Genomic DNA, 24,294 nt, shown 5'->3' on the forward strand with positions numbered 1-24,294 from the left:
TGAGTATTGATACATGCAACAGGGCACTACTCCCACTCCAAAAGCCTTATTTTTACTAGTGTCTAGGACATTAACATTGCAATTGTAAAGAGTAAAACAAGGTTCCATCCGATAGCTTTAAGAAGCAAGCATCTGTAACAATACAGTCCACAAACAGTAGCCCAGAATTTGCATTCTAATCGAAGAGCAAGGGCATTTCTTTATTTGCAGGACAATCTGAATAAAATCGTGCAGATAGGAACAATTGCAAACATAGTACTAAGGACAGAGACTGTTTCCAGCCTCTCAGCACACTGCATACCCTACCCCTCTATTCTCTACACAAGCAAGTACAAGTAGCTTTTAGATTAAAGAAAATAATGCATAACAGCTTCTCACCTATTTTAGCAAAAACAGCTGGTGTAGCAACCGTCCTACGTCTCCCATCATCTGCGAGATTTGATGAGTTTCCTGTGCTAGGAAAGAGTTTTCCATTCCGAAAGACAATAAACTGTAGCTTGCAAGTGGAGTTATCAACAGATTGCCAGGCTGAAGACTGAGAGAAGACAGGCTGTGGCAAATGAACTGAAGCTACTGCTACAGCATTCTGTACAATGAGAAAAAAAGAGAAACATTTAAAATGCAAATCACAACAGGGTTGCTTTCATGATGTTTTAAACTCCTGTACAAGAAATGTATGCTGCCTTCCTTTTCCAACAGACTGGAAGCAACCAAAGAAGCACGGGCTGTAACCATGGGAATAGGATCGGTACAGTGCATATTAAAAGGGAAAACGTTTTGATTGAATGTGAGAGTCTATATGGTCAAGCTCCCTGCTGCAGAGGTGAGAATGGTTCTTACCGTGCCTGCTAGAGGGTCCATCAACACTGCAGATCTGATTTAAAGAGACAACCTCTACCAGGTTTTCTCCTTCACTTAAAATAGAATCAGACAACTTACATTAATACATTTCTCTGAAAGGGTACTTAAAGAATACAAAAATAATTTTATTATTAAAACAAATTACATCTGCAGAGAACTGCAAGTGCAGTAAACAGCACAGTTTAGGAATATGTTTTTCTTGCTTCGAATAAGGAAAATCAGTTAACTAAGTTTTAGTCTTGCAGGATTAAAAAATATTACAAACACTAATGTAAAAGAAGAAAACAAGACAACACTGGGAGAAAATGAATGAAGACTGTCAGATCGCTATAATGGCTTTGAGTCGTGTGTTCTATACCCTTTACAAGCAGATAAATCCCTTACAGCAGAGTTATAAAATACACCAAACATTGTATTCTGAGGACTTCACTCATCAAGCATTTCTTTCCTGCCAAGGTAGAAAACTAATCATTAAAGACTGAGATATTTACAAGGAATAACAAATGATGAGCAATGAGAAAATAAACAGGGAGTCTGTCCTGAGCCTTGATGTGAAAAGTGTATGTATTTAAAAACAAACAAACTACAAAATGTTCTAATTTGCATTTCCCCCAAGGGCAGAGTGGCTCTGTGCACATCATTTACATAGATTACCACAGTTTGCTCATAGCACATGTGCACTACCTATTTCAGCAGTAAAACAATGATCTTCACAACCATATAAACAAACATGACATTAATATACAGCCATGTGCTAGGAGAAATACACGTGAGAGATAAAAGGTGTAACAGAGATCAGCAAACTAAAATGAGTATGAGAAGCATCTGGTGACCACACAATAAATATGGAAGAAAGGCGTGAGTAGTCTGTGATGTCATTTGGATGCTTAAATAAAGAGATAAAAAACTTCTGTACACCATTTTCCTTATACCCTGTATATTTTAGGAAGGTTTTTGGATTTTAACAATAAAAAGGCAAAACCATCCTTTTTAAAGTAAGTATTCAATTTAGGCGAGGCTGCTCATTAAAAGCGCACAGGAAAAAAAGAGCAAATAGCAACAGAACATTTGTACATTAGAATTTTAAATTATTATGAAGGCTTTAATTGGTATTAGCTGAGCTAAACATCAAGCACTCATCCTGAGATTGTTCCCACTGTCTAATTCACTAAAGCTGTTATAATTGGCTTTATCTCATGCTTCTGACAAAGACATTTTTCACTCTGTGATATCCCAAGTATCTGCATATGCTGAACCTCTGATGATACCATTTTGGCCTTAAAAGTACTATCAAAAGTACTATCACAGAGTTTTTTAAAAGTGTTATTTATCAAACCCTAGATCACTGTTGAGGACTTATGTGAAGACGTACAGAAGTGTAAGAGAGGTTACAGTGTGATTAACTTTACATTTATGCTGAATTTTTATTATTATTCTGTGCTGGAAAAAGCAACAATAATGACATATTAAATTACACTAATTAGTCATTATACTCAAAAAGAGAAAGTTAGAAGCATATGAATAAGCTTATGATAATGAAACAGCTAAAGGCACTGGGTTAAGCAACAATGTGCTATGACTTGACAAAAGCAGCCCTACACAAACCAGAGAAAACAACAGATTTATAGCACTTCTTCTAAGAGGGGAAATCATCTAATTTATTGTGGCTCTCTAATTGCTTCTCCATTGGGACTTACTAACAGGAAAAAGTAACGGTGTAGACAGAGCTCACCTGTGGGTCTGGGGAGGTGTGGGGCAGAAGCTGCTCCCAGCTGAAGCTCAGGGAGCTGGGGCAGGACCAGCTGCATCCACCCCATCCCTCCTCACCTCCCTGCCCACAGAGACCCTTCAGCACACAGCAGGGAGACAGGAACCTGACCACGGTGCCCCAACCCCTCCTACAGCTTCACATCAGAAGGGCAAGGTCGAATGCAGGGAAGAAAAGCTGCACAGAGCCCACAAATGGAATTAGTCTGGACTGGTTGCACCGCTCGGGCTGACTGAGCCAATCTCAAACACGCAGCAACACCAAATTATTTACTTGACAAAAAGACACATTTACAGAAAGCATCTTCCTGATCAGACTTCAGGAGAGCATTTTTTCCCTTGTTGTCTCTTCAAAATGAGTATGAATACCCGTAACACAAACTATTTAATAAACTTCACTAAATAATTGCCTACAGTCACTTCCAGGAGTACAATTTTATTGTGAATACTGCTCACTTATACTACCTGTTATTTCAATTTTTTTTTGAGTGCAGGTGGCCTGGTGGGGGGAAGGGCAAAGGGACAGGGTATTCCCTAACTGGTCAAATGTACACGTAAAGTCAAACTACTTGCTGCACAAATATTTACTTAGAAACTCCTCAAAATTAAACACCCAACTGTCTGCTACAGCGACATGCCTGCCAACAAGATCCTGTGGTAGGATATTAATGAAAAATGCACACAGTGAGAAGGCCCACACATTCACCATGCTATTTAAAGCCATGAATAAATACATTATTTTCATCTAAGATGTGCGAGAATTTTCAATAGTATTACTCATTATTCACATGAAAGGGATGATCTGAGCACAGAGGTAGTTCCTATTATTTTGGTAGAGGATGGAGGGAACCTGACTAAAGGTTCAGTCTTGTATTCTGCTAATCTTGTGTGAGGTAAAGTATAAGTCGTTTCCCACTCTTGCCTCAGTTTCCCTCTCACTTAAGTGAGATAAAAATGATGGTCTTTATTTGGCCCTGTAATATGCTTCAGAGTTCAGAGATACTAAAACCAATGACAGCAACATGGAGTATTGAGGGAATTATTGCGCCTCAGATGCTTCAAAATTCATATAAATCATCTCATTTTAATTTTTTTTTAATTTGGGCACCATATCACCACATCACATATGAACTAAAATTTCTGAGCATGCTAGTGGCAAAAAGCTGCCTGCACCTCTGAGAAGAGAAAAAGAACAATACAGACCCACCACAGGAGCTGCAGCTTTACAATGACAGGTCAGCACTGGCATCTCATATTTTCCTGGAAAAGCTTACAGTTTGTGTCAGCAATTCACCAGTCAGGATTTAGACATTCTGCGAGTGTTTTCAAAACAGAATGTCAATAATCCCATCATGACTCCATTTCACTTTTAGTCCTATTACCTGGATTGTACAGCATTGATTAGAAAAAGGGAAGCCTGAACACAGCTCAGATTCTTCTAAAGACCATTTTTCTTCTGGAAAATGCCCGTATTTTAAAATGAAAGCTATTTACAGACATCCACCCATTTGCACATAAATGTGATAGAAACGATGCAAATTTCAAACCCTCTGAAGTGTCTTCCATGTCAATTGCCCAGATATCTGAAAATCTGCTGTGTGACCTGCAGCCAGGGAAAGAGGGCTTATCAGCTCTAAACCAGCTCTCAGGATTTTCTGGGAGGCCTCTTAGGACTCTTGGCTCCTAGGACTTCTTGGAATCTGGTCAACTTTCCAAAAAGCACAATGAAAGGTTGTTTTAAACATTCTGAAGCATAATTTGGATAGTACAGTTTTATAAAGTACTTTTGAAGTTAGGTTTTGTTTCCATTTTAGACCTATGTTTGTGTGTGCGTCTGTGTGTAATTTTTCAAAATATCTGAGGCACCAAAACAGAACCAATAAATTCAACTGTATTCTGAAAGTTTTAAACTTGAATGAAAAATCTCATTCTGAAGTGGAAATGGTCCTCAGGATATTGAGAGCTATGGACGCTTGGCATTCTTGCAACTCATGCATGTGTGACCCTTATTAAAAATGTTTTAAGGGAAAAATGAAAGATCTGAAGTGAAGTTGTTCCCTAGGCAGTTTTATTCTGGTAGCAGTCCATTCCTTATAGTCAGTGCTAGCATTTATAAGTTTTTAAGTGTTTAGGAAAGACAGCCTCTTGCCTTAGGTGACTGTGATATGTCAGCCCTTCTACTTTTGTAATTCCTTTAAGAGCTCTGCTCCCATTTACTCTTGAAGCTTTGCTTTCCCATTACAGTGTTCTACTTGTCTAAAATTTAGCATAATACTGAGAAACCATACTCATTATCAAACAATCATTATCAAGAACCCTACTTGGTAATCTCTGTGGAATGACAAAAAACAAACTATTTTCAGTAATTTTGTTGCATATCTATCCCTTGGAACTAGATTGATTTTTGAGTTCAGGCAGAGTATTTGTGTTTAAGATAAAATATATTTCATAGGAAACCATCCAATTCTTACTCCTCAGAACAGTCATAAGCCATATTTTTCCAGTCAGCAATTTGCAATTTCCTTAACTTAAAAACCAGCACCTTAACAACAGGTAGAGGAAGTCTGGTGAGGGGAAAAAAAAAAAAAAAAAAAAAAAGGCAAATGAATTCACCTAAAACCTGGAGGAGAACTGGGAAAGCAGCTTCACTGTTTCCAGATTTCAAAGAATCTGATAAGGTGCTGTAGAGATCACATACAAGACACCATATATTAAGTTATTAAAGATACAAGGGTGCTACCAAAATAGGCACAAGGTATATAAAATGACAGTAAAACAAAGCAGAAACTATAGGTAATAGTGGCATCATTAGATGTGTACTGAGTTAACAGTGTGGTCATCATAATAAAATCAAGCAAATAAAGTATTTATATGTGTATAATAGATTTTATTTAATCCCTCTAATAAGACAGCAGATCCTTAGAAGCAATGGAAGATTTCAGTTTGTGGTTTATGTTAAAGGTTTAGTTGTTAACAAATAAAAAGAGGCACAATTGGTTTTTTTCAGCTGTCTCTCCTGGCAGGTATTTAAACAACACTCCTTTGGAATTATCTCAGAACAAAACATATGAGATAAGGACAGGCTTTTGTCTCAATGCTGTGAGGTCTTAGGTAGTCTCTGCATGACTTCTGATCTCTTTTTCTGGTATGAAAAGTATCAACAAAAAGCCCCTTAAAATTTAGACCAGATGGGAAAATACCAAATAAAGGTTTTACAAATATAATGAAAACAATATCAGTTTGAAAATGCTTATAGAAGACTAGCGACTTGCCAGGCACCAAAGAAACAGGATTCTATTTTTTATTTTTTAACGGGATGATACCAAGAAAGGAAAGTAGGAGTTTCCCAGCCATGCTAACTTACCTACATAATCTTACTACTAGTTTGTCATAGCTGGATGGCTAGCAGGTGAAAAGCAAACTTTATATAGATTCCCAGGATGAAATGAAGCAGTGTTTCCAAAAATGCAACACAAAATCACCCGGCTACTGAGACAAAATTGCTAAGCATGTCAGAATTATTATGTTTATAAAGTCATTACGCAGTAATTCTGCAGTTCACATCCATCTCAATATCTGGAAAACGAAGTACGGAGTCCAAGACAACTTTGTTCTAGCCAGGCATAAAAGATGGTTTGATGCACAGTGAAAATGTGGCATCAATAAGAAATATATGCAAATTGCATCAAAAGACAAAAAAAAAATCTTAATTTTTGATGTTGACCCTAATTAATAATAAAAAGTTTTCTAGAGTCATGCTATAGAAATAGATTTAGCAAACAGCAGTGAAATTTTAGAAAAGCTTATAATGTAAAATAATCTGGAAATCTGCTTGTCAGTAGCCCATAACCAATAAAAGTAAAACCCAAAAGTCTCCACATTAGGATTTTACAATTTGTATTCAAACCTCTTGCAAACTTCCTAAGAAAGTGAAAATATGTCCAAATCTACAAGCAACAACTGACCTGTTAATAAGCTACTGTGAAGGAAAAAGTGACCAAAAAAAATAAACAAAACCAAAACCCAAGAATTTAAAGAAAAAGAACATGAAGGGAGACAAAGAGACAAAGTACATTTACCAAAGGTAAATAATGCCAGACCCAAAGGATAATTCTCAATAACTATTTTTCCAGACAGGGCAATACAATTCACCTGATTTCTTTTGAAACATTAAGAACTAGTAGCAATTAGTTTCAGGTGAATAAGGAACATGCTACAATTGATAATACAATGAAAGGAGAAGACAGGCTGGAGTGAATATATCCAAAGTTTGCATGAAAATCAGCTTAAAGACTTACAATTTTTATTTGATGACCTTGAAACAAAGAGGAATGTCATCTAAGACAATGTTCTAAATCATGTTTTACATATTTATAATGAGATTGTCTATTATAAGCTGATGAAACAGGCCACTTTGGGAAGCAAAAGATAAGGACAAGGATGTGAAAGCACTGGTGGATCACAGGATGACTCAGAGCCACTATGATTTCACAATTAAAAAAAGAAAACAAATACAATCCAGAACACACTAGATGACTAATCGCCACATAAATATTCTGATTTTAAAGGCCTAATTAGAAATGTAATACACAATTTTGATCAACTAGGCTGAGGAAAAGTCAGTCCAGAATAGAATGGATATAGAGAATGGTTATTAGGGTCACTCTTAGAATGAATAATATCTTCCACAAGTGAAGAATAAAGGAGCTTAGCTTTATTAGCCTGGCAAAATGGAAGTCATGTAAGCAAATGGCCAGCGTGAGCACAAGGACAAACAGGACATTGGCCAAGAGCAAAAATGCAGACTTAAAATATGCAAATATTTCCTAGCCTTTATAACTGAGAGGGTGGGATACTTTTACGGACACAGAAAATTATTTCAGTATTTGAAAGCTCTAGAACAGAATTATAAAATGAAGTTAGAAAGGTTTGCTTTCTTTCTCTGTTTTGCAAGAAGTGTTTAAAATTCCTTCTAAGAACCCATGAATTCCCTGATTAAAAGAATTTTTGAACTCTCTACTTACATCCCCAATATATAGCTAATAGAGCTCATAAAAATCTCACCTAAGAAGAAAAAGCATTTAAAAAAACTATGAAGACATGGTAGGAAAAATGTGTGATAATCATATTATAATTTCTTTGAGAAACAGTTTTTTTGAAAATATGCTTGACACATGTAAGAGCTGCAGGCAACAAACGTTTTCAGGCAGAACGACAAAACTGTTTCAATTCTGGGTCCACAACGGACTTGCCATACTGCAAAAGTTATGCCACAGAATGTATAAAATTCACCTTCCTGGGAATTTAAGAGTTCTTAAGGGTGGCCTCTGAGTTTTCAACTAGAATTTATTTGGGTTTTGGGGAAGATCACTGAAGTCTTAAAGGATGTTAGACGCACTCCAACATTCACACTATGAGCTGTGGACCTACAGAGACTCACTGCAGCTTCATTTTTAAAAAGGATGGCTTCTGGCAGTGCACTCTACAGGAAAACTCATCCTGTCAGGAGTTTGGTTCACTGGGCCTGTTGGGGGTGCATTAGCTTCTAGAAATGCTGCATTTTGCTCTAAAGAGCCTGTGATGAAGGAGTATTTTTCCTTTTTTATTTAGAAGCTCAATTAATCTTCAGGCATTAAATGTATGATTTTTTTTTCTGGAAAGACCATAAAAATATTCAAGTTTATTACATTGATACTGTGGTTCTAGTTGTTGCAGATGCACTCAAAGATGTTGCAGATGGACTTCAAAATTACTAGAATTTTAAAATATAAGGATAATAAAAAAATGCATGAGCTGTCTATGTGCAACTTTCAGCTACATAATTGCAAAGCTATGTCCATGGATCTTAGGAGGTACATCATAATTACAGAGAATACCTAACTAACCAAAATATCTTCTACAGCTCATCGACCACCAAATTCAATTACACATAAATATTTCCAATTTAGAAAAAGGAATCATGTGAATTCTGACTTAACTGGCATACGTACGTTTTTTTGCCATGATAACTTTTTCTGATGTGTATTTCTGATGCTGCTTCTTCATAAAGGTGACTGCAATGAAATGCTGACATTGCTGATGGATGACTACTGAAACGTTGTCCCTCTCTAATACTAGAGGAAAGCTGAAACTGCTGAAAATAATTTTAGGATTTTTGATCCTTTAGGAAGAGAATTTAAAATTTTCAGACCATGAAATGACGCAATATTCTGATTTTGAATAATTTGGATTTTATCATCAAGAATGATCTCTGTTGCCTATAGTCATGAAACAATTCAGACCCAGCATTACTCTTGCAAGCTGTACATCAGGCAAGGCACACTTTCTAGAAGTAGATGCAAGATCACTACATTCCCTTGCTTTGTTATACAAAGAGAATTAAATATGTGAAAAATAAAGCAGAAGATGTCTTCTCCTTTTGGTCTTTTTTATACACAGTAACCCCTCCCTTCCCTCTGCTGCAGGATATGAGTTCACTATCCTCACAATAGTCAAGAAATTATGCTTCCTCAAGAGGAGCAAATATGATTTCTTCCCTCCTGTCCCAAAACTAATTTTTCCATTTTGAAAAATTTTTACTTCCAACTTGCCAAAACAATAATTTGCTTTCTGAGTTTCAGCCATGCAGTCAATTTATCAGTACAGTCAGTAAGGATGTGTTGTAAAAAGAAATGCAAAAAAAGGAAGTGGAGTGCAGTTACATCAGCAAGAGAGGCTTTGTGTCACAGTGTCACAGACACTGCATTTGCATTTGGATGAAAGTACTCAGGGCCCTGAGCTGCACAGAGAAAAAGTGGATGTGTGTCAGTGATGGCAAGTGACATTTTCAGAGAATTCCTGTAACTGAAATGTTGAGTAGGAAGGAGAAGACACACTCCGCTACTGCCAGTGCCTGAAGTTATCAGTAGTGCTACTCCCCAAAGCTCCCATGCAGAATTCCAGACCTTGCTCTGTAAGTCTCACACACGTCTTCAGGATTCTGATGCACAAAAAACAAGATGTATTTTGTGGACACAAAAGACAAGATATTGAGCTCGGTATGACAATGAAATGTTAGTCAAAATTTCACCTCTGAAATTCAGTTCTGGCCAAATACCATGCATGCTGATACATCCACAGGCACATTGTGTCTGTAGTTCATGAGAAAATCTGTGGTAGTCCTTTAGTTCAGCCAGAAGCATCCAGAGCCAAAGAGAACACATTTACCTCCAGCTGAATCACGTGTACTCTCATTGTTCTCATCACAGACCACTAGTTTATCTGGACGCACTTCTGTTCTAATAAGAGCTTAGGGACTATGTACCTTGATTGATTCTACTATGTTTTTCTAAGAGTTTTGTCACAGAATTATGGGAAAATCAGAAATATTTGCTAGCATTATCCACAGTAAAATCCAAATCCAACCACAATGGAAGTGAAGTCTGAGTGAACCTCCCATCAGACCAGATCTCCACTAACCTACTGATGACTTTATACACTCCTGTTAGTTTAAGAAGGTTGTAAGAAACTTACCTCTTATTTATTAATCTTTTACAGATGCTAAGAAAGTACCCAGGCATCTGTACATTTTTTTTGTTTGTTTGTTTGTTACCACACAAATAATCACTTTACATAGTCTTTGTAATTTTAGTTCTAAAAGCTGACTGAATTAAAATCTTAATCCTCTAGTCAAATCAAGTTTTGCAGATCAGCTGCTTGTGAAATAGTGATGTTGTTCCCCTGATTAAGGCTTTAAAGTATTGCATACATTAGTGACAGCACTTGTCACCTCTCATCACTTGAAAATGCCTAGTTTAAATTGGGTGAGGATGGTGTAATATTTCTGGGGCAGTATGCACTCTATCCCTCTCAGTCAAGTGAGTCCCTTGGATTTCAGACACCAGAGGTCACTTAGTATTTCTTATAAAGTGATCAAATTCAGGTGAGGTCTGAACTAAGCCCAGGAGGAGAATCTCCTTATTCCCATTCAGTGACTGTTGAGAATGAGGATTCCCAATATAATGCAAGAGATTTGTGATATAAGAGATTCCTTCAAGTACTCAGATAGGTGCTAACCCAGCTAAAGTTACATGGGATGAGACTTGTATAGCAATAACTAAGAACTCGGCTCAGTCTTCTCTCCTCATTTCTTAGATCAAACAAAAGAGAAAAATAACTTATTTCTTCCAAATAAAAAGCTGCTTTCAGTTCTCAGTGTACTACAGGACTGAATGGGAAAACATAGCCTTTTTGTCTTGCTCATGGCTTTTGATTTAATAGAAAATTTCAAGTATTAGTGCTGCAGGGACTGCATATTGAAAAAGCAACAGCAACATATTCATTAAAAATAATGGTGTATATTCCATGAAGTGTTCACTTTTAAAGTCTTGTAAATTAATTATATAAGCAGCAAATTTGCAATTTAATCAGTAGAAAAATGAATTGGTTTACACAGTTACATTGCAAGTACTCACAACGGTTCAAATATTCTTGGTCTTTCTTTCTTGCTCTACTGATTTTCTAATCTTTTTCCATAAAGGTCAGTTCCTCTGGCATCAGTATATTTAATGTGTTCAAAAATTTGTACCAGAGGCCTTTATTTTAAAGGACTTTATTTTACCAGTCAGACACATCCACAGTCTGTATAATTCAGAGACTCTCAAGGACTTCCACTGCCACATTTGATGGAATTTTTTTTTTTTTTTTTAAAGTGTGTTATCATTCTTGCTGAATCACTTCCAGTCTCCTATTAAACTGATATGCCTTTATTTTGGACAGTAGCAATGTTCATTTTCTAACATAAAAACTTAATATGTTCACCATTTCACTACCTTTTCCTTCTGGACTTCCCAGTTTTACTTTCTGCATTAAATCGGATGAGAGTACTTTGGTGGATCCTACACATGCACTTTTGGACTTTTACTACGGCTATACCAGATGCTGACATGGGCACCTGAGAGTACGAATTAATAATTTAGAGCAAGGATCTGCGAGAAATGTGCTCAAGTGGGAAGAGGGGGGGAAAAAAAATCAATATAGAAAAAAGTGGAGTCTCTCATGCCAAGGACTAACATCATGTACAAAATTAATAACTAATATTATTAGCTGAGAGACAGTGTATTTGTTAAAAACTGGCAGAGTCCCAAATTGTCTATCTCAGCAATGAGAAATACTTTCATCATCAGGAGTTCTGAGTCCTGCAAGCTGTATATATCCACAATGATATGAAAGCACTGCTGCCAAGGGCACAGGTTCTACGAAAATTTGTATTCTCATACTTCTCTATTATCTAAATAGTAATTATGAGGGTCTAGAAAAGAATAATTAGCAAACTAAAAAATGGATTTTGATCCTATTTCCCCAACTACACCTAGAGTTATTGTCTTTTGTTTCTTTCACGTAGGACACATTACCTGAAAAGCCAAGGTCCTCTCTTAAGCACATCATCTCAGCTTTAACGAAATGAAATAACTTCTGTTAATGTCCTATTTTTTTCCGCAAATAAACACAAAAATAAAAATTGATTGGCTATTTTGTGCTCTTCTGCAATCCTAAATTTTTTATATTCCAGCATTTCTTCAATAGACACAGATTAAAAATGCAGTGACAGTCATAAGAAAAAAAAAAATCATATTCACTGGTGATAGATGTTTTACTGTCTGTCTCTTAATTTTATCATCTTGTTGGGGCTCTTTGAGGGCCACACCAAAAGCATATTCTCCATATAATTTTGATAGCCTCTACGCTTTTAGATACACTTTTTTAACGTCCTTGTTGAAAAGCAATAAACCAAAAAATGATGTAGTATATATATCTGAACAAAGCATTTTTAGTCTGTAATACTGACATGGAGAATTCAAGATACTTGCACTTGCTAAGCTATGGTCTATTCAGCAACATTGTGTTAGCATTACTCACCAAGTGGAATTAAAAACTGCACTACAGTTACCATGACAACCAGCTGTCTCCCACATACGGCATCAGTTTGAATTTGTGCAGGCCATTTCTAACAATGATTTAAGTCAACAAATTCAGCATTACCCTAAGGTAAAAATCTGGTTTAAGAACAAATAAATATTTTCAGTTTCATAATATTACATAGCTCACTACATTAAATCCAAGTAGGACTTGGGAGATTTTCAGAGAGCTGCAGTGACTTTTCTTGGAAATTGAAGGCGAATAGTAATCTTCTGCTCAATACGAAGTTGAGGACCACTAAAATTCTTAATCCCTTGAACATGCAGGAAGCATATGGAGAAGAGACACTGTAATATTCATAGAAGAGCTTGTGAAGAAAATGCATTTGAATATTTATTTAATCATTTTCTAAAATTTACATTTGAATGATGCTGTTGATTACCTTGGGTACTACCAGTAACAGCATCAGTGTACACTCGCTATACAGATTCTTACTAGAAAAGAAAGCTTAACTCATGTTCATCAAAAGTATCAACCAGCAAATCTCCACTGGGAAAATAACCTCAAACTTGGACTATCATTTCTGTGCTGGGGAATTCTAAAATAAATTCCTTTTCTAGTAAACTACCAGATTTACTGGGTTTCGGTTGGTTGATTGGTTTTGCTTTTATTTTCAATAATCAATTTACATGGAAAGAGAAGCCTCGGTTGCTTTTGAAACAGCCAGGCAACATGAAGTAACAGGAATACATTATATTTACAACATCTGGTACAACTTCATGCAGTTGCATGTCTGGTCATCAGCATGAAGGAGGCACCTGGCTACTTCAGATCCTTTTGATCTCCAAGCATTCTCACAGTAAATGATCAGATTTGATTGTGGTTGTTTAGCCTGGAGAAAAAGAGGCTCTGGGGAGACCTTTACTGCTTTCTACAGCTACCTGAAAGGTGCTTGGTTGAAGAAGGTTGCTCTCTTTTCCCAAGCAATAAGTTACAGGATAAGACAAAATGGCATCAGCCAGAGGAGGTTTAAATTGGATATCAGAAAAAATGTCTTCACAGAAAGGGTTGTCAAGCACTGGAACAGGCTGTCCAGGGAAGTGGTTGAGTCACCATCCCTGGAGGTATTTAAGAGACATGTTAGGTGTGGCAATTAAAGATATGTTTTAAAAATAAAATTGGCAGTGCTTGCTTAATGGCTTGACTCAATGATTTTCGAGCTCTTATCCAATCTAAATTAGTCTATATTTCCATGATTGTCATTGGATAAACACATAATGGCAATGATGAACAAATCTGCTTCAGAACAGTAGGATGTATAGCTCTGAGGGAAAACAAAAGACTCCACAAAAACATAAAACAAAGTATCAATTGTCCATTTATACACTGACTGGGGACTGAGAGGAATCCAAATGCTTAAAAAAGGATGGCTAAGCTATTAAAAATGTAATGTATAGTCAAAATGAAGGTAACAAATTAATAACACTACTCTATATGTAAGCAACTAAAAAAAAACAAAGGCAGAAAAAATAGAGTCTGTATTTACTAAAGATACTGTAAATATTGCATCCTGAACTATGCACAATACTAATGACACATTCTACACTCACTCATTTTTCTGGGAGGAAATGCCACAACTAAACATTACTGCAGATTTCCCCTTTGGTAAATGGTATAGCACTTGTTGCATTACAGACCTTAAAAACACATCAGGAAAGAAAACTGATCAAAGAAATGTAATGCATTTAAAATCAAAACATGCAGAGGCTGTAAGGAATCTGATGTTATGAAAAACATTTTTAAGCTGTGATTGGCGATTTTTGAATCCTAAACTTCAGGAAAATACATCGAATAAAAAGTTTAAGTTTTAATACAATACTTTCAGTTTTTAATTTCATTTATGGGAGAATACTGGTCAGAGAACAAAGTCAGAAAAATAACTACAATCATAGATTAATATCTAAGGGATTGAGAAAGGAAATAGCACAGAAATTCATTCAGCTCTGGATCACTGTGGACACATTCGTTATCAGTGACAGGCAATGTGAAATCAAGCACACACTGAAATCAAACCCTTCTTTAAGGTTACACTAAACTGAACTGACAGGAACACTACATGCAAGAAAGAAAAAGAAATGGATTTTCTATATAGCACTTCGATCTTCAGCAATGGGAGTGTATAACTTTAAAATGTTAAAACAGAAGACTTCAAGGGAGAAAAGAGGTAGAAAGCTAGAGAAGGAATAAAATATAACCTGGGGCTCCAAATCCACAAATTCAGACAGGAATAATTGGTTTTTTGCCAGCAAAAAGGCTGCACAGTCAAAGGTAAATGACAATGGGAAAACAATTTACTGAGTTGTTACAGAATTTCAACAGATTTGTAATAACCCATTAACTCCTAGATTAAGCGGTAGTGTAATATCATAAAATAAAATACAAATTAAAAGTAAATCAGGATGATAATATAGGCAGATGTGAATCATTTTGCCCTGAAGCTGCATCTATACCCGTTTCAAAGATGCCTTAATAGGGTTCAAGTAGCATCGCTAACATTAATGGATATTTTCTTGTTACATTTCAAAAAAGTATTTACAGCACAGTTTAAAAAATGATGGTTCTATGATTATAAACTCCGGCAAAAGGTCTTTCAGATAGCAATTTAAAAAACAGGAAAAATTATTCAGTTTCACAACTACATTCCTCTAAAATAGGTCTCACCAAAACTTTTGAATAAACTTGTCAGATATATGCTTCTTGAATACAGTTGATTTATGGGTGTGTCTATATTAAAACTTTAGTTTAGACTGAGAAAACTGCTCTGATATTCTGATATTATTTTCATTCTATCACATTCATATCTCAATGCCAGTTTTCCAATTTTCTGATGAGATCTCCACTGCCATGATTCCACAAAGCCCTCTCACAGGGCACAACATGGATTTCATTCCGATGAAACAGTCACAAAATGTAACTGATGAGTTACATGGAGGCAGACAAGACCTAATCTCAAACAACTTCAAACACACGATATTGCTGTTGGATTCTCAGTTATGCTCCATGGATTTCAACCTGTTGCATTGCATTGCCTATGAAAGGGGGACTAAACAGTTCTCACTTTTTACAAATTCCTTCCTCCCTTCAGGCCTCTCCTTGCTCTCTTCCTCTTAAGAGTAGTTTTTATTTATCTACTCCTAAGTCTCAAAACAACTAAAACAGAGCTCTTCCCTACACTCTAAACCTCTTTTTCTCCTTCTTTATAAAGCTGTGGATAGCTCTGCAATAGCTGCAATCATTCCAGCCTGTACATACAGCAACTAGAATATGGTCTCATCATTGCAGTTTACAACACGTAACCTCACCTATTGTCTCAGTAAAGGACAGCCTCCTGAAGCAGAATTGAACGGCTTTTTCAAATTAAAGGCAGTCCACAAACCTAAACTGAGATGAGAATCTTCATCTCTAGACATTAATTGCTAACAGTAAATCGCCTTGAAACAGATGTCAATCAGACAATTAAAACCTAATGAAAAAGACAGGAGAAAGAACCAGGGAGAAGCAGGAAACAAAGAACTTGTGGTCCCCCAGATCATTATAGGGACAGCTGATCTGACCTTGCAAATGATTTTATTAGAATAATGGCGTACTGGTACAAAATCTTGCACCTTACATATTCAGGCGGCTAATGCAACACCAGCTCATTTAAGAAAACTGCCCCTATTTTTGGGGTCCTAAAATGTGCTGTAACTGCTACATTTACCTATATGTGGAAGAGCTCACATGGGGGAAGGAAAATCAAGCTCGCCACTCTCCAGAAGTAACACTGTGGTCTGGCTCTAAGGCACCTACAGGACAGCATTTGAAAAGGCCAGGTTAAAAGCTGGAAGAAAACAGAAAAAGCAGCTTCCCTCTATAACTCCTGAATCAGGTCTGCAAAAAGCCAGAATACACAGATCAACAAGAAGAAAATACCACTAATTTATTTGGTAGATAAGGACAGGAAAGGTAAGGCCTGGAATTTTTCACCTTGTATGAAAATCCTAGGATTTGTTTCTGAAACCTAAGCGCACTATAGCAACCCTTTTAAAACCCAAAAGCTGAAGAGAGTTGTGATGACTTGAGTTTTTGTTGTCACTCTATTTTTATCACTATTTTCATAGCAGTTTTGGCAAGCAGAGATTTGGATTACACTCTTTTTATCTAGAGAGGCTGGCATTTCCCCTTTGAATATAAATATTCTAACAATAATACGTTGCTACTCTCATTGCTGACTAACTGCTGAAGGTAGACAGAACAACTCAATTTTACAATTAGTCCCATATTTCTTAGAAACACCGACCTTTTTAATGTTTTAAAGTACGTATTTATTTGATCACATTTTAATCTAATCCTGAAATGTATTTTCCTCTGAAGCAAGGGAAAGGCAGTAATTTAAAAATGAACATTTTGAAAGACATTTTGATGTTTGACTAGTTAGTGGTTTGAATCAATGAACTGAAAAAATAAAAATGATTATTTTCTTCTGAGCAGTTAACCTCTTTTCAGATATACATAAAGGAATTTATACAATTTTGATTGGCATTTCCAGTCTTACAGTGAAAATAAGATTTTCTGTTATGGAGATAATCAAATAGGATATTTTGAAGATGCGGATGACTGAAGCAATTAAGCCAGTTGAAAGGTTGTGTTTTAGATAGGTGAGTACATAATGAACTGAGAGCTCCTGAGAGAAGTCCATAATCATGTAAGGTGGGGAGAAGTGGACAGTAAAATTGAGTCTGCAGGCAAGAGCTGTTGTATGCACCCATCTGAATATCTAAGGCATAACTTTTGAATTTATTATATTTGAGAATTTCACAGATGGTTTAGAACAAAACATTATAAGGGTACCAGGGATTTTAAAAAGTGTGTGGGGTTTTTTTTTCCCAATGCTTAGGCTTCTATATCCATTTTTCATTCATGATTTTAAGAAAATATACCATAATTTGAAAGATGCTGTATATATAAGGCATTTTGCTGTAACATGATATCCTGCTGAAAATATATCATAAGCCTTAGTCCAATAAAATAGCTGGATTTGATCTGGCAGTGTCCACTTCAAAAAAACCTTTAATTTTGTAGTTTGATGTATAGCACACATCCTTTTTCTTGGATGCGTAGGAGAGTCTGCAATTTCACACCATGAACATTAATTATCACTTGCTGTACGTACCTTGTAGAAACAAACCCATCTAACAAACAGAAGGAGTGCAAGTCAGTATCTGCCCGTTTTTCTAAAGAAAGAGAGAACATGTACTCTTCATGCAGGAAATATTGATAAATGGCACCTAAATAATATCAACAGTTCAAGAAAGAATGCAGCAGATCATCAGCCCCTCAACTCTACACTGCTATGCTTATTTACAGCAGTTCAGGGTGTGCTGCAGTCTTTTCTTTGCATCTCACTGAACATATGGGAGTTAGTAAAAATATTGCATGATTTCAAATCCAGACTCTGTGTTTTTACTTGTAATTTTCAGCAACAAGCAGGATTGCTTATCTTAAACATTGAAGGTCTTTCCTGGCTAATCAATGAAAAACTTAACACTAGTATTGAAAGAGGCAGAAGCACTGAGCATGGGCCTAAGTTTGTCTAAAATAGAATCATTTATTGTAAAAAAACAGATTTCTTCACTTTGACAAAACAGTGATGGAGAGGATGTCTACATAATGCATGACAGGTGAGATAACAGATTTATTATATTTGTTTCAAACCAGAAGAACCTCCAGTATGTGTCCTTTTGCTCACATGGTAAATGACCAATTGATTTTCTTGTCTCTGTTCAGCAGTAAATAACCTCATAAACACGGCAAGGTAAGGGCAGGCATCCAAAATGTCCCCGTTTTGTCCAGCTATTTGTGTCTACCAGGAATCAGACGCACACCATGAGAAGCTGAAACAAATCAGGAGCGCAGGCTTCCTTTCATTACTGCACCGGGGTACAAAATGTCTCTAATATGATATAACTTGCCTTTGAAATTGCTTTCCACAGATCTGAAAGGGTCATTTTCATGTAATTACACTCTGTCGTATTTGATACACACATTAACTCGGCAAACCTCTGTACTGGCACATCAATTCACTGCAGATCACACCAATGTACGTCCAGTGTTACAGAGGTTCAGCCCCTTTTGTAAATTCCTAATCCCACCATCCTTTAGCTGTTTCTTGATGATCAGAAATTCATCAAGAAACCCTGTCTCGGTTTGAAAGACAGGTGTCTACTGGGGAAGGCAGGGGCCTCCCTCGGAATGGAGAATGTAAACCCCTTCCCTCCGAGTTACTAACATTTTGAAATTAAGGGGCCTCCCAGGCAAAGGTATGAGGATAGGAATAGCAACTCCTCACTACTATGTGAAACAAGGCAAACAAAAACTCTGGCATTAACACCAGACAGAAGCAGGGACCCTGTGACGGCCTCCTCGGCCGAGAGGGAAGGGACGGAGGAGAGGCTTTGCCCCACAGAACGCCGGGGCAGTCTGACCCCGGAGCCCCTGCGGGACTCTGAGGGAAGCTGGAAGGGCAGGCATGAGCAGGATCCCGGGCAGGTGGGTGAGATGGAGCAGAAGCTGCGGGGGACGTCCCGGCAGGGCGGAAAGGAACACGGGCACATGGCGACAGGCCCCACCTTCAGCCAGGGAGGTGTTAACAAGGTCCCGGCCCAGGGCTGCTCTCACGAGCAGAGCCCCGCCACAGAAGAAGAGGAAGAAGCTCCGGGCTGGGGTATGGCAGTGGAAGAGAACTCCTTTCCCCAAGCAGCAGAAGTCTGACCCTTGGAGAGAAACTCCCCGGATTGAGGGAAATGCAACCAGATGCTCTTCTTCCCCCTGAGCTTGGCCACTTCTTTGTTTTCTTAAATACCCATAAGTGCCCAGTAATCAGTGTTTCTTAGCAACTTACGGGAGAAATTCTATAGGTAAGAAGAAACAAAAGAAACCTAACCCCGAACAACCCCCCCCCACACACTGAATTTAAGTTGAAAGTTCAAACCCACAATGTTAAAGTCCTTTCGTAAAACCTGTGATCCTAACAACTACAGCTCACCGATTCTTTAACAATGGACTAGTTAAAAGGGGCAACTGCTTCTATACTTACATGTTGTCTCACAATTCTCTGATTTTCTGAAAACATGAATCAAAAGGATCACCATTGTCATAGGAATAAACAATATTGAAGTTCAAAGCAACGGGGCAGATGTCAGAGAAAAATTTTCCCCTCTGCTCTGTTAGAGTATTTAATGTGTTGCATCGAGAATTATATGACAAGAGATAAAAGAGAGAGATCATCTCTATGGAAACAGTGTGGTCTACATCATCAGTAATGGATAGCACAGAAATGAGCTATCCAAATGTTACAAGGCAGTCCAGTAATATAATTATTTGAACTAGTGCCTACATAACCAAAAACCATAAAATGGTTCTCACATATTGCCTGAGAGATTTCACCAGGCTTAACCACCAGAGACGTGATTAAACCTTTAATTGTTTTGGCCCCGCAGTGCAGGAAGTCCTTGAAGTTCCTTCCCTATACTATCTGTTTCAAGAACTAGAATTAAACTGCTATAGCATAATTTTTCACAGATTAATTTTACAAATTTAGTAGTCTTAGTAACTGACCAGCTAAGTTCAGCTTTGAATCATGAGTCTTTGAAATTAAATTGCACTCAAAAAAAAGCCCAAACCAAAATGGACTATGCTAATATGCCACTGTTTTAATTGATAACTCAAACCTTAATCATGTTTATTCATGATGCAATTTATTTGATACCATTATTTCTGATTTTATTATTTTCTTCAGCCCAGATGTAACACAGCAAGGGACAGAGCAAACTGGCTTCTGCTTTTTCTTGTGCATCACCAGACTTATACAGTAGTGTCCAGTCAGTCCAAACTCCAACAAACCCATTGAAGATAGCAGTGTCAGAAGTGGCCTAATCTGGGTTGTTAAAAGAAATAGGTCTCGATTTAAACATACAAATTCATACTTTAAAGAACATCACAACTAGTGAGGGCTTAATTCAGAAAAAAAAAAAAAACCCTAATTTTTCCTTGGTACAGATTCAAAATGCTGCACAAGACCATGTTAACTGGTCTTTATTTCTATAAGGAATAGGTAACACATCGGAAAATTGGGATGAGTGAAAACAACAGAACTGGAAAAAGTTCACCCAGCAGACAGAATTTAGACTAGGCAAATTCATAGAGAAAATAAGAGCTGAGAATAGACAAAGTATATTCAATTACATTCTTCGGCTGCATTAATTTTGGTCTTGTCCCCATATCTCTTCTATCTGTCTGCTGCATTTGGTGCTGGGTTCTATAACTGATATAATGCATAATGTTTTTATAGCCCCCAGCAAAGATGCTGATTAGTATGCACAATTATCTTAAATCTCAAATCCAAAATTTAGCATAACTAAATTTAACTTTAAATTTTAACTACATTATTCTCTATTTTTTTAGCTACATCAAACATTTTTACAGGTCTGCAGCCTTGGGGTAATGCTACTGTGGCACACCAAACATTACAACTTTTAATCTTTCTTGTATTTGTGTGGTGTATCTAAGGTCTAATGAATTTAGATATTGACAGATTTTATTAAAAGAAACATAGAAGAAGAAATCCTGACTACACTGAAGTACACATGAATTTGACTTCACTAAGACTAGTATTTCATCTGTTCTTCTCCCATTTCTTGAGGTTTAAAAATGCTGTTTCATAGTTATCATTCTCTTTAATGTGAGTTCAAAACACATTATTCATGTTTCAAAACATCTCTGTTGCGTACAATGATGAGTTGATGTGAAGTTACTGGAAAATTATTTCTTTGTACACAAAATAATTATTTTTTCTGAGAAAGTCTGAATGCCTCTGTTTGTATTTTGAGTCTGATAATAAACTTAAGCTATATGCACCTCAATTATGCTTCAGTCTCTTGCCCTGTTTATTCCAGACTAAACAGGGGGTTTAGGTCTGATACACACATGACAAAGCAGATTTTTTTGGAACCTCCAAATGAATTTACTGTGCATTGGGGAAAATTATCCTCTCAGTACAACTGAAAATTTTCTTGTCAAATTAACCACTTAAGTGTTTCCCTTCTAGAATTTATGAAGAATTAAAAAGCATTTTATGAAACACATAGCACTCAAGACAAGGAAAACAATGACAGTGTGAAAAATCATGTTCAGACCTTCCATCAAATCTAGTAATTATGCCCATAAAATAAATAAGGCATTTTAGAAGAAAAATCGTAAAGGTGACTCAAACCATCACTAAGAGAAATATTTTCTACTACACTTGTGATGAGTACTTGGTATCCAAGAGTTATTAATTGTAGTGAAGCAGAGAATGGGCATTCGTAAAAGTTCAATTGTTTGAATTTCAACTGGAAAAATTTGGACAAAACCAAAACTCTGAGCTGCACCTGTATATTCAAGAACATATAAATTGACACCCACACAGATATCTGGTGCTTAAGAATACAAAGCTCTATTAAACCAAATTCTATTTAAGGCCCACATGAGGTGTAGTTTGACTTTGCGTAAGTTTGCCCGTCACATTTACATCACGCCAAATTAACGGGCACAGAATGCATTCAAAGCTTTGCAGATGCATATTTAGACCTATATTTATGCTATGATTTGAATTTATCCAAGAGGCTGTATAAAATAAGCAGTAAGTTGTGTTGGGAACTGGTGCTTTGTAAGAGTACTAAATTTACAACATCTGGGTCAGAAAGAATCATCTACGTGTGTCAGATCTTTCTGTATGTGGTATTTTTTTCAAAAAATGCTTTTTTTGCAAATTTAATATGAAAGTTGGATGCCATCAAGCATTTTTGCTTCTATTACTTTTGCTGTTATTTATATGATTTTTTAAAGTTTTTATTATAGTTTCCACGTATGCACCCATTTGAACTGCTGCTTGCACGTATAACCAGTCTATGCATACTTCATGATTTTCATGAAGCAGCATAACTAAAGCAGTCCCCAGTTGTCTAAGACACAACATAAAGCACCTACATCATATTTTAATCAGGCAGGACAGCAGATAGTCTGCTATGTGCTGATCAGTTATCCTCTGCCTACAACCACCTTAAAAGAGAGGATCTGGTTTCTAATCGGATCTCCATACCCGGTACACTGCACAGCTCTGGCTGCATAAACATTCAACACTGTTAGCACTTCTGCAGGCAAAAGCAAGCTAGAGGCCTTAAAAGTTGTGCAGGATAAATAGCAATCTCACACTTTCCCAGGCTTAAACAAAAATGAAGGTTTTCATACTTTGAAAAAATACATATCCCAGATGCATATTTCCTTAAAAGACCAATAAATGATTTAATAAAAATTATTCTAGCTTATTTCTTCCAAAAATGTGTCACTGTCTTCAGTCAGCATTTATTAAGGAAAGACCTACTCCAACATTTGGTGTGCGCAAGCTATGGATCAGGAGGAATTTAAGATGAACTGGATTTTGCAGATAGTTAAATCATCAATATCCAAACCTGCCTTGAAGCATATAAAATCTAATCATTTTCATTCCTGAGCAGTCAAAATGTATGTATTTAAAGTGAATTTCAGTGCATAGACCTGATAATAATAGTGGTGTTTGTTGAATAAATATGTCTTGCATTACAGATGCCTCAAAAAACATCACTAGCACACCTCCATCACATAAGAGAGTATCTTATTTGCTTATGGTATATTTAAATTATTAATAAAATTTTTACTTACCTGTTTGTACTTCAGATGTCATTTTGAGAAAAAATAAGTTTATATAATAAATTTATAACCAAATTAAAGAATGTTTCATTACAAACCTAATTATCAATATTCAGCCATCATTCAGCAAACATTAGCTGTGATAAACAAATTCAGCAAACATAGATGTTTTAAAAAGTAATTTTCCACTCTGCACAGTACCAATAATTGAAATTCCTGATCTTGGTTTCTTAGCTACTGGTAACAGCCAGCTGCATCCAGAGGCATAAGTGTTAAAACAACCTTTTTACTTGATATGTGACTGGCAGATAAAATCCTAATTGAACACAATGACATGTCTTTCTCTTCATGCAGTATGATTTTGTGAAAAAGCATAGTATACAAACTACCCTGGCTTTCAACATACTCCAGTAGCATTTCTCACACTATTTTAGTCAAGTGATGAGCTGTAATTTATGCAAACTGACTGCAGATTATTTTTCATCTGCTATTTGGATCATTCTGATATTCACTAATGAATACAAATAACGAATAAAATGAAAATAAGTCTTACTTGGGGCTTTCTTTCTGATTTTAGAATAAGATGAGAAGAATTCTATTATTTTTTTTTTGGTCAAATCATTATTTTGTTGGGCATGATGGCAAATAACAGCTTTTATGATTGGGATCATATGGTATCAGATATATAAAAATATTCAAATACCTTAAGAATAGGTGTATGATTGAAGAAAAGAACCATGTTACCAATAACAAAACACAAATCAATCACATAACCAGTTTGAACCGCCATGCAATAACACAAGGAATGAAGGAAAGACATAGCAGGAACATTTTTTTTCCCCCATATATACACATATACATGCACTTAAACAATGCTTTGAACTGGATTTTAACTCAGAACTGCGAACTAGCTTAGACTCATATATGATATAGTTTTGGAAAATACATGATCTGTATGGAAGAATAATCAGTTTAATGCTGTTTTACCAGACCTTTCTCAACAAT

At 36.4% G+C, this 24,294-nt stretch overlaps 1 protein-coding gene across 3 annotated transcripts in view; it reads right to left on the bottom strand.

The window, feature by feature from the left end:
• Positions 1-24,294, bottom strand: part of ADGRA1 (adhesion G protein-coupled receptor A1) — a 255,015-nt gene that overhangs the window by 48,864 nt on the left and 181,857 nt on the right. For 2 of the 3 annotated variants that reach the window (XM_040071081.1, XM_040071080.2), the window contains one exon: positions 379-586. In XM_040071081.1, the coding sequence (XP_039927015.1) occupies positions 379-586 (208 nt within the window). Of the gene's footprint in view, positions 1-378; positions 587-840; positions 871-24,294 lie in introns of those variants that run through there. The other variant, XM_058421513.1, reaches the window with a different exon arrangement.

The sequence above is a fragment of the Hirundo rustica genome, chromosome 8, assembly GCF_015227805.2.
Source record: "Hirundo rustica isolate bHirRus1 chromosome 8, bHirRus1.pri.v3, whole genome shotgun sequence".
NCBI classification, from domain to species: domain Eukaryota; kingdom Metazoa; phylum Chordata; class Aves; order Passeriformes; family Hirundinidae; genus Hirundo; species Hirundo rustica.